The sequence below is a fragment of the Phaethon lepturus genome, unplaced genomic scaffold (genome assembly GCF_000687285.1).
Source record: "Phaethon lepturus isolate BGI_N335 unplaced genomic scaffold, ASM68728v1 scaffold12622, whole genome shotgun sequence".
Taxonomy (NCBI): domain Eukaryota; kingdom Metazoa; phylum Chordata; class Aves; order Phaethontiformes; family Phaethontidae; genus Phaethon; species Phaethon lepturus.
Genome location: NW_010522634.1, coordinates 20,746 through 32,659, shown reverse-complemented (window position 1 = coordinate 32,659; position 11,914 = coordinate 20,746). Strand labels below are relative to the sequence as shown.

The 11,914-nt window shown below is 41.2% G+C and overlaps 1 protein-coding gene across 1 annotated transcript; it reads left to right on the top strand.

The window, feature by feature from the left end:
* Nucleotides 1-245: 245 nt before the first annotated feature.
* LOC104616755 (glucocorticoid receptor-like) lies at nucleotides 246-1,482 on the top strand. The gene has a single exon (XM_010281871.1). It carries the CDS (start codon nucleotides 246-248, stop codon nucleotides 1,422-1,424), a length of 1,179 nt encoding a protein of 392 aa, XP_010280173.1. The 3' UTR covers nucleotides 1,425-1,482.
* Nucleotides 1,483-11,914: the final 10,432 nt, after the last annotated feature.

Below are 11,914 nucleotides of genomic sequence, written 5' to 3'. Positions count from 1 at the left end.
TTGTTACCAGTCAGAAATTAAAAACAAACAAACAAACAAAAAACCCCAAAAACAAACCTGGTGGGTTTGAGAAAGATGTGGCACATGTCAGTTCATAGCTTGATGTGCTGTGCTTTCATTCTCAGAGCAGCTCAACCAGGTTTGCCAGGCTAATGATTGAGACTTTTTTTTAATGCTGTTACTAAAATATCCTTGCTGTGCTAACTTTGAATGCTTCTGATCTTTTTATAGCTAATGTTAAAGTAATGGATTCCAAAGAATTGCTTAACTCATCGGATCAAGATGAAACAAGGAAAAATGCGCTCATCAGTACCAAAGGAGGGATTGTGATGGACTTTCATCCACCCTTCAGGGGTGGAGCTACTGTACAAGCCCCTGTGTCTACATCTCCTCTGCCCGCGTCTTCTCAGTCAGATTCCAATCAGCAACCTGCTTTGGCTGACTTTTCAAAAGGGTTAGCAAACAATGTGCCTCAGCCAGACCTTTCCAAGGCAGTATCGCTCTCGATGGGACTGTACATGGGTGAAACAGATGCAAAAGTGATGGGAAACGACCTTGGATTTTCGCAGCAGGGCCAGATTGGCATCTCTTCTGGAGAAACGGACTTCAGGCTCCTGGAAGAAAGTATTGCGAGCTTGAACAAGTCCTCAAGCCTGGCCGAGGACGCAAAGGGAGCAATATCTTCTGAGGTGCCGCTTGAGCCGGATTTCCCAGGCATGGCTGGCCGCGACATCCCTTTAGAGTCAGGAGCTGCAGTCCAAAGCCAGGTTGGCTCAAATGGTGGCAACTTGAAGTTATTCTCTGAAGACCAAAGCACCCTGGATATTCTCCAGGATTTAGAATTGCCGCCGGTATCACCTGGCAAAGAGCCCAATGGGAGTCCGTGGAGGCTTGACCCATTGCTAGATGACGGTGGCTTGCTGTCCCCTATATCTGCAGATGATGCGTTTCTCCTGGAAGGAAATCTCGATGAAGACTGCAAGCCTCCTATTTTATCTGACACTAAACCTAAAATTAATGACCGTGGTGACCTTTTACCCAGTTCCAAAATGCCAATGCCTCAAGTGAAAACAGAAAAGGAAGACTTCATTGAACTCTGTACTCCTGGCATAAAGCAAGAAAACGTGGGCCCAATTTATTGTCAGGCAAACTTCTCTGGGTCTAATCTGCTGGGTACTAAAGTCTCTGCCATATCTATTCATGGTGTCAGTACCTCTGGGGGACAAATGTATCACTATGATTTAAATACTGCATCGCTCTCTCAGCAGCAGGATCAGAAACCAATTTTTAATATCATTCCGTCTCTTCCTGCCGGTTCAGAAAATTGGAATAGGTGCCAGGGATCAGGGGATGAGACGTTGGCTCCTTTGGGAACGCTCAGCCTTTCTGGCAGACCTGCTTTCTCTAATGGCTATTCAAGGTAATTAGTTTTTGTTGCTCTTTATTGAAATACTATGAGTATGTTTAGCACAACTAGATGCATGCTGGTTTGTTTGGGTTTGTTTTTTCTTTTGAAGTCAGTCATCCCTTTTTTGCTTGTTACGTGTGGCTGTCTGATCAGACATCATTGATGCATATTTATTCCATAGTACAATAGTAGCTTTAACCAAGTACTCAGCTATTGGTATTAAAAGGAAAGAAAAGAGGAGGGGAGCTGGCATGCTTTAAAAAAAAAAAATAAATACAAATAAAAATTCTGAGATACAACCTAAAGGGAAGATTGAGTCTGTGGTAGAAGGATCCATATGGAAGGCAGTATAGAAGGAAGTATTTAAGTGTATACAAAAGCTATTTCGTTCTCAAGGGTTAGAGGATCAATCACTGGATTTTTTGCCTTTCTTCGTCCTAGTGTTACTTAAATGTTATGCACAAAAATAACTTGGTTGCTGGGTAAATTTCTAGAATTATATTTAAGCTGAACTAGAGTTTTAGCTTTGCTTGGTATTACATTTACCTTACATGGACAAGAAGATTCTGAGTAGGAAATACTTAGCGGTTTGTTTAATAACTGCATTTAAAGAGATAAGAATATTTGCAGTAAGATTTAAACATACCTGCAATTTAACTCGTAAATGGAACTGCAGGAGGGCTTGCTTATAGGTGGCTTTTTGAGAGCAGGGTATTTTAGGGGAGCTGGTTAGTATGTATTTCAAGTGACTTTGTAGTAGTGTTTTCTGTGGTGCGGATACTGAAGTAAAACCCTTCAGCAGTAAGTGTGATGGTGGCAGCTTTCTCAATGGGTGGCTGTGTACGTCTCCTCTCGCAGCCGGGGCCGGGTTCTGATTTCCGTACGAACACCTAGTTGTCTGTTTTTCTTAGCTGTTCCTTTTTTAACATACAGTTGCAGAAGCACAGTGTTTGGTCTCAGTGGAGGAAGAGGTTTTTGCTGTGTTTCTGTGGGATCTTAGTTAGAAAATGGCTCATCAAATCCATCTACGTAAAACCCGTAGTTGTAGGCTTTTAATGAAGTGTCTGTTTTAACTTCCTTTTTTTATTTCCCCACTGACAACTGATCCCCAGAGTGTTGTCTGCCAGTCCCAGGGCTCTCCCTACACTTTATTTGCTCTATTTTCCCACGGTTGGAAAGAGGTGTGTGAGGACTTCTTATTTGTTTCAGGAAGACAACTTTAAACTTGCTTCCATTCTATTCCATTCTAGATTTCTCTCATAGGTTTTTTTTGTAGTGAAGGTGTATTGGTTTTTTTTTTCCCCTTTAAAGTGTTTAAAGCAATTTTATGTGATATAAGGAATCCAGAAAAGAAAATTGGAATTTGTGGATATAAATTCTACTTTGATATATGAATATGGAATGTGTCTTATTGTTTATTTTGACAGAGTAGAAATCCTTTGTACTAACCTTTTGCATAATCAGTCCAACTTCCATGTTGCTTTTAGTTTGTTTCATGGGGGTCTTTCTGGTGGGGTTTTTTATTTTGCTCTCGCTGTATCTTTGATGGCAATCATTATAAAATCTATATCAAGGCAAGGGGAACTATTTCTGGGTTTGGGAGGTGAATTTCTGTCTCTTTAAGCAGATTCCACGTAAGTAATGGAAATGTCACTTTTGACGATACTTCTGTAAAGTTCATGTACTGTTTTTATTTTACAGAACTATTTGGGTAGAACCAAGCGTGTTCATGGGTTTACATGTTGATGTTTGCCCGGCTTTTGGGGAATTTCATAAAGTCCAATTCTATATACTATGTTGCTGATAACGTTATGATGAAAAACCCACGCGAGCTACTAACATGTACAGGATATGTCTGATCCTAGGGTAAAAAGGACAGCAGTGCTGGATGTTATCGCTGCTTTATGGAGCAGTTCTGAGGAGGGTGCTTGGCGTGTTTGTGTTGGAGGCGGGCAGGCAGCGACAGGCAGCGTGCCGGGCAGAGCTGCGGCAGGCGAGGAAGCATCCTCAGCACCATAGGCAAAAGCCTGCCTCCACCACTGGGTAGCATTAACGGCACTCGGCTGCGAGTCTTTACATTCCTGCGACCTGCAAGGCTGTCTTACACTTTATCGCTTTCTTTTGCCTTAAGATAATGGATTTTTTTTTTCTTAATTTAAGGAATGCATAAAGAATTTTGGGGTGGCTCCTAGTTGAGTTTTGCATAAAAATTCATTATTTCTAGCCTTTATGGAAGCTGTTCTTACTTCCTAAGGATTTTTACACACTAAAACTACCAAGTCCAATTCTAAAAACAACATTGTTTGGGTTTGCTTTATTTTTTTTTCCACAAAATAGAGGCAACTCCATCTTCTTTTTAAAATGTTTGAGATGCTAATAACCCATGGGTTTGAAGCAGGAATTCTCTTTCTTCCTGAACCTTGTCAGAAATATTTGGTCTAAACTGTGTTAGTTTAAGGAGATGTATTGTGGATTTGTTTGTTTATCTTACAGAAGACTTAACAAAATTGGCGTTTATTTTAGAAACAAAGGAAGGACTATCTTGCCAGGTTCCTGTGGTCTTTTTTTGTTCCCCCCCCCCCCCTTTTTAGGTACTGATTGTGTGAGGTGAAGGCTGGGATTTTGAGGTTCAGAATTGCTAAACTTTAATTTCCGTTTCTTGGTGTTGGTAGAATTATTTGACTATTCATATTAATTACATACTAAACATATACAAAGAAAAGCTGCAGTTCTGTCCTGATGTTCAGGTAGTATTTAATCTGCCTGTTTTAATGGAAAGCATGTAATATCTCGTTATAGACACACAGTCTTGAATTGATGTCATACAACTTCTGAGTGATTTTGCTTCTAAGTATAGCACAGTGTGCTGTCTTTAATGAGACAAGTGATAATCAGGACCAAGAAAACTTAACCAATTTTCCTGTGAACAGTAGGAGATTTTCTGAAGATAATCAGCAGAATATGGACTCCAGAAACTGGTTTGGTGTAACTGAATCAGCAATAGTCATTAAATTACTGTCTGTATCTCAGGGTTATAGAAGAAACTGCCAGTGCTTGCGCTGATGTGCAAAACTTGGAGCTGCAGCTCAGTGTTTCGGCTGCAGCTCACGCTCAAAATCTTCTTGAGCGGCAGTGAGACTCCAAAGACGGCCGGGCAGCTTCACTTGGGTTGCTTTGGCGAGGTCTCCCACCTGAGCGAGTGGGCGGCTGATCAATAGCAGTGGAGACAACTAAGGAGAGGTGGATAGAATAAGGGGGAGAAGTAGACTAACTGAGGGAATTTGCCTTACACTTTCTTTAATAGAAGTGAGGCAGTATCTGCAAGTGGAGTAAAACAACAAGGCTGAAAGTATTTGGTAAATGCTTCACTGAACAATTAGAGGGTTTGATGGTGTCTGTCTCTGATGGGATATTATTTGTGATTTATTACACAAATGCCAGTGACAACTGTTAAATTTCAAGGAAATTATTTTAGCAACACATGCTGGTAGGACGCTTGTGTGGTATATACATTAAATCCATCGCTCAGCTTTTTTATTCCTCTGACTTCCTGGAGATGTGGCTTGTTGTGGGGGGAGTGAAGGACGATGAGGAACAACACAGCCGCGCAGGGGTTTCTGTGTGCTTTTTCTCTTAGCCTACAGCCAGAATTTACAAAAACTGGGCCCCATTGGCAGTGTTACGGCTTCTCTTATTACATTTGAAATCATTCCTAGTACTTAAGCTTGTGGGGGATCAGGATCATTAAGGAAGTTTAAGAAAGGGCAAGAGCTGAGAGAAGCCATGAAAGAGGAGGAGAATCTGGAAGGGGGATAAAGTTTTGCTGGTCCGTCACGGTCCAAAGCCTTGCTTCCTGGAGCAGCTACCTTTCTGCCACCACTCTTTAACTGGGATCCTTCTTGGACTCAGACGTTTTACTAGAAGGAAGGGGAAAAACGATTGCTAGAAATGGTAAAGGTCAGTTGTCCGTTTGTCTTACCGCATTGTTTCAGCTTGGCTTTTGGCCAAGGCCAGTGGCTTGGCACGGTTGGATGTAGTACTTTAAATGTTGTCTGACTCAGCAGTATGCAATGCATGGTACATATGGAAATATGTCTTTTCTAATAATTCTATTTTGATATAAAAACCAGACTTGTTATTTGGAGGGAGTGCTCAGGGTTTCACTAGTCTATGTTGTGATTTGTCAGCTTAATGTAATACTGTACTTGTGTATTTCCAAGACTCAAAATCCAACAAAAAATCTAGCTTGGAATGCCCTGCAGAACGTGTTGTAAGGTACTATGAGAAGGTAGCTACATAAATGATAGTTCACATAAGATGTAATCCACTTTTTCCAATTTCAGCTGCTGCATTCCCCCTAGCTGATAGCTGAGTAGGTTTTCATAAGTCCAGCCCAAATCGTTAATTTCTGCTAAGTTATTTCCCCTTACAGTGATCTCTATTTTAAACCCATCTCTGGCTTATAAAACACAAGTTGCTTTTTGTTGCCCATTGCATTTTCTTATGCATTGTAAATAATGGTTGAACCCCATTGTCCTCTTCTGCTGGCAGTGAAAGCAAAACTATGGTAGAACCATCTCTACTCATGAACCTTCTCATAAATCTGAAATATATGTATTGCACAACTCCTACATCATATATTTACTGTGTTAAAGATAACTGTTGCCCAGTGAGAGCAAATTGTCTTGGGGATACCAATGTCACTCCTTACTTTGACTGTTACTGCTCATTTTGGTAATGAACAAGTGGCTAACTACTCTATGCATATATATGTAACTGTAAACCAGAATTATTTCTATGTTTTAAAAGGTTACTGAGTCCACCTTTCTTCCTAGGTCCCCTTTTGTAGCCACCACCTAGCAGGTGGGCTTTAGGGGGCTTCGTGTTTTTTTTTCTTTTTTTTTTTTTTTTACAGTTTTTTTGCCCAACTTCTTCTTTGCCGGGAAGAACCAAGGCCAACCATGCCTTGGATGTAATGCTTTTACCAAAGTTTGGCTGTTTGTTTGTTACGCTTGGCAAAACTAGATCTGTCGTTCCTCTTATTTCCAGGCCAGGTTCAGTACCTCTGTCTGTGATGGCTGGTCGCCAGCACGTGTGCTTCACTTAGTTGAATTTCCAAGGCAGATACTGTTGTAGCGATCAAAACTCTGCAGTTAGTCTGGAGTGTGATGGGAAAGGCAGTGCTTCTACCAGCCTGTGTTTGAGCTCAAGTACGGATACTTTCACAACTCTTCGCTGCCTCCTTTGTAAGATGTTGTTCAGCAGAACGGGTGCTGTACTGGCAAATTTGACTCGTCTAATACGGTGGTCGCAAAAATTTCAGCCACCTTCCTTTATAGTTTCTTTTTTTATTGATGTACAATATTCAATCAAGAAATAAAACTTTTAAGTCATTATCCTCTTGCCTATTGTAAGCTGGTTATAAAAAGAAGCTAATAGAATTTTTTGTTACTATTTTTTTTTAGTAGCCTGTGGCTTCTGGGCCTCTTTGGAGTGCTTCGTTTTGGAGCAAATGAGGGATCCAGTGTTGGCACTTCAATGCAAAATGTGATTTGGAGTGTTTTTCTCAGGACATTTTGTTAAATCTCTTTACCACTGACTGGCCTGAGGAATATTCGTTCCTGCGCCATTGGATGTTACGATCAGTGTCTTCTCCAGAAGCTTTACAAGAGGAGAGCAAGTACTCAGCACTCAGAAATTTGCCTGGGAGAAAATGAACATATGTTTCTCGGCAGTAACTTTTCTCCTCACAAAACCCTTGCTTGTGGAATATTGCAAGACACAGTTATATCTCCGTTCATTTTCTAGGGTAGATGAAGACTGCCTAAGCCGATGTCCTACCACTGCCGTGCTGGTGTAGCGTTAACATATGCATTCTGCGAACGGCTCCAATGTCGTTATTCTTGAGATAAATAACATACCAATAAAATCCTGGTTTTAAATGAAATGATAAGCAATGGGAAAAGCTCTGCAGAGCTGTAGTTACAATTATCTGTAGCTACAAAAAACCTGAAAGTGTGTTGCCTCTGGCATACAAAAATTAACTTCAAAATGCATTCATAAAATGATCAGCTTCTAACTGTTCTTAAAAACACAGAAAAAAGTGTGTGTGTGACCAGGTAGTTTCTGGGAAGAATATTTAACTGCAGCAGGCCCAGGGAGCTTGTTGTGTTAAGCTGTCTTTGGTTTTATAGTCTTTGTCCCCCAGAGTCTAGGAGTATACAAAAATTTTAATCTTATTTACTGAAGTATTAATGTATTGCTTTGTTGCATGTACATATTATTTGTGTTGTCATCACAGTGGTTTTCTGACAGATTCACTATAGTATGATACCCATTTATAATACAGCCTTTGCTTAAATAACGAAGGCATTCATAGACCAGGAGTTAATCCTGTCCTTAGTGCTGGGTTCTGGAAATACTAGGCAGATACTGTCAGTGGATGGCCTCATTCCCACGGGACAGAAGTGAACCAATACAGCTGGAATAGATGACACACAAAAAAATTGCAGAAAAAAAAACCCAAAAACATTTCAGCTCATTGTCTTGGCACTGACTTCACATCAACTAGTTTCAAACATCTGTAGGAAAAAATTAAATGCAAAAATTACAGTTAACTTTGCCCATATGTGAGGGCAAGACAAATTGTGACTACGGCTTTGCTGGTCACCTGCAAAGGAGTCTAAGGAGAGGGTAACCTGCACAGAGCATATGCCATCCGTGTGTTGGAGCACTTAAGTATCGCAGGCTTAATTAAAGGGAAGCTGAAAGACTGTGGACGCGCAACTCTTGCTGCTTTTCCGCAGGAGTCCAAGAGGGTGCAGGTTGTCCCCCATGCATAACAAGTCCAGCATCTTGAATTATTACTGGAGGGGTGAGTAATTGTGCTTCCAGAAGTAGTGTGTTGGGTTGGGAAAATAATTTAGTGCAATTACTCTGTCTCCCCTGCAGGTTTTTCTTCTTACCTCATCTTCACTACAAAGAAGGTGTAATGTTGTGCACATGCCTCCTACGTCCTTACCTGACTCAGCTTACGCTAATCTCTAATGTGACGTTTTCTGCCAGAATTCTTTTCCTGGCTGAACATAGTGTCTCCTTGTGTTCGAGCTATGTGCTGTATTGCTCGAAATACAACTATATATACCATGACAAAAGATGTCCCTTTTAGTTTTGTGGCCTGCACCGCTGCATTTATCACATGGCCGCTTCACGTGTCCCAGAGGTGCATTTTGGCAGTAGCAGTGAGGTGTAACTGCAGCTCCACGAGCTCTTGCTCGGGGAGAGGTAACGCTGGCTGGCATCCGGAGTTCAGTCTTGTAATGTAGATGATGTCAGTTTTTCTTGCTGCTCTTATGTGACACTTAAGTTTAGATTCCAGGCCACAGTGTTACTTATCCAGGATATCATGTAGAGTTTTATAATAATGGTTCCTTAAATCAATAATCACTACAGTTGCGTTGGATTTCAGGAGGAAATTGTCCTCTTCAGAGGTCATCTTGACATCTTCTGTGAAGTACATTTCTGTACCAGCCAACTGCATTCTTAATGTAGTCTGTATCAATTGATTATCATTAAAACTCCATATTCCAACTGCACCTGTGGAGCTCTCAGTCTGTGTTAAGTCTTCCTAGAAAATTCTAATTCTGACGCACTTTGCAAATTAGTATCCAACAAGCAGCTAATACTTTGTTGTGGAGATGCAATACTATACACAACTTCCATTTTTTGATCAAATACCTCAATTTTCCTGAGAACGCAAAGGCAAAAATGCTGTTGGGGAAGGATTTCCAAAATAATAATAATGTCTGTCTTGAATTCAGGTCACCGCTACTGTAATTTAGTTAAGAAACTGAGTTCCATATTAGATTTTACAGTAATACATTCTTCATACTATTTGTAATAGGTTTGTACAGTTACTGTGTGTCAGAAAACAGCTGGAATTCATAGTCATATTTATGCATCATGGTCACACAAGACTTAATATGAAAATTCTGAACAGCAGGGCACAATTTACTCTTCTGTTGCTTTATTCAGATACTTCACATTTCTGGTTGCTTTCATTTGCATAACTAAGTTTTAAGTAAATACTGCTCAGGATGCTAGTTTTCTTTTGAAAAAGAAAACGGGTCACAAATGAGTAGTTTGCCTCAAAATACTACCTGGGAGACTTGGGAAATTTGCTGTACTGTCAGGTAGGAGCAAATAATTGAGTATCAATGAAGTATGTAGTTTACTCAAATAAGCAAATAATGTAAGTGATTTTATAGCTTTGTGGCTTAGTTTTCTGTTTTGTTTGTTTTGTTTTGGAGATCTGATGCTTTGGTTATCAGCCTCTCAAGAAAACTGGGAAGAGTCCTGTAATTGTCCTTGTCTAAAGGATCTGTTGTGGTGGGCTTCTGGCTGTCTCGGGGACTTCGGTCGTGTGTTAGAAACTTGGGTGGTGTGGTGTTCTGGGTTTTTTTTTAATGTGTGTGTTCCTGTCTCTGAGTATTTGAATACCTGCTTCTCCTGGAAGTACTCATTGAGAAGAGGGGTTTGAAGGTGGATGACCTCTTTGTTCACAAGTAGGCAGGAGCTTGGCTGCGTCTCTCTGGTGTAGTGAGAGGGGTGTGAAAATGGGACGTCCGTGGTTGGAAATTTCATTAAATTTTTAGCAAATGAGTTTTTGGTCTTGGAGGAGAACCCTCCAGCCATCATATGGCTCTCTTCCAGATGTGTGAATTGTGTGTGATGGGAGAAGGCTTCGTTCGCTCCCTTCCCTCCCAGGGGGACGTTTAGAAAGGACACTGCTGCTTGGGGCATCTGGCCTTGCTTTTGGCTTGAGCGCATTGGTGAGTTCTCTAAACCCTGCGTGGTGTGTCTCCACACCATGCCTCAACCTGCTTTGAGAGCACAAGTGTGGAGTTCTGGGGTTGCTCGTGACTTTTGCTGCCAAGCTTCAAAAGGGCCACTCTGCTGCTTGCGGTCTCACCTGAGCCGTCAGGTACCTGTGACAGAAGAGAGCAGCTGATGCAGTTTATTTTCGTTGTCATCGCTTGGAGAACCTGCTCGCCGGGTGTGCGTCTGATCGTATGGAATGATGTAGTAACAGGGTCTGCTGCGGCTTTGGCACGACCTCGTGTGGAAGGGGAGCTGTGCCAGGGTAGCGCTGCCAGAACACGTCAAATGCTGCAAATGACAATGGCTTCATGGTGGAGCATCTCCAGAACTTGGGAGTCACGCTTGGGCCGCTCGTCATGGTGAATTGAATGTGGTGTGTCCCTGGACTTCAGCAGTCTGCGCTGGGGCCTGCTGCGGTGCCGCGCTCCTAAGCGGTTTTTAACTACTCCGAATTCGTTGCCGACACTTAAGGACGCATGGTATGGCTTGGAAGGAGGCTGACTGTCACAGCGATGCGTTGTCAGGGAAGGACTGTGTGATCTCTCATATCACTTAAAAATGAGGTGTGTCTGAATGCAGTTATAATGTGCTATCGTAAATAAAATTTATAGTTTTTCTGTAGCTTTTAATTTGGCTAGGTGGTATAAACTGGTAACAATGTATTTTAAATCATTACCTCTGCACCGTAGGCAGGCTTTGTATTGCTGTGTAACCCCGTGTTTTTTCCTCTTGCTTATTTTTAGTTCTTTCTCAGAGTTTGCTGTTACCATTCTGAAGCAATAACTTCTAAAGCCATCAGCTAAAGGTTTTTCATAAATCCATGCATGCACACGTGTGGACTTGTTATGCAAGAATGCAATCCATGCATGTTAACTTAAAACAAACAAAAAATCCCACCAAAACCTGCAGATGTTATAGTTCCGTGTCCTGATTTCAGTTTGCGTATTACCTAGCTGTTCTCTTCTCTCCCATGGTTTTTTTTGTGTAATTTTTAGTTGTGTAATTTTACTTTTGCTGCCAGGTCCTTTGCCTTGTTTTGCCTGTTGAATTTCTGTTAATCTTATGTATTAATTGCTCCAAAATTAATTGCATTGTCCCAGTATGTGTGATGTACTTAGATATAATTAGACTTTTTTTTTTTTGAAGTTCAGAATATGAGCCAATGTAAAATATTTAAGAAAAACAGTTTTATCTGAGAACATACGTTTAAGAATGCTTTAAAAATCAGGGATTCTGAACTTGGTACCCAAAAAAGCTTTTTGATGGTCGAGATGAGTGAAGGCGTAATGGACTTTCACTGTACAGTTTAATTTTAGTAAGATAATAAATGTTTATTGAAATAATAGCAGACTGCACATGAAATGAGCAATTAAGATTCCTTCTGAATGTTAGAATTCCTTACAAATCGTCTTTAATCAGTGGGAAAAACTTCACCTAAAATGAAGATTAACTCAACAGGTGGGCTGGGTGAAATCAGTTGGCACGGGTTGTGGGAGAAGAGGGAGCTGGGGGTGGCAGAAGGAGCCCACTGCTTTGGGCTGGTGCTGGTTTCTCAGGCAAGGGTCGGCAGTTTGTGGAACACAGGGTGCGCACGCTGATGACCAGAGGAGGAAGAGAGGGGAAAAC

Excerpts from the sequence above, each read along its gene's own strand:
- LOC104616755 (XM_010281871.1), top strand. The coding sequence starts at position 246 with ATGGATTCCAAAGAATTGCTTAACTCATCGGATCAAGATGAAACAAGG.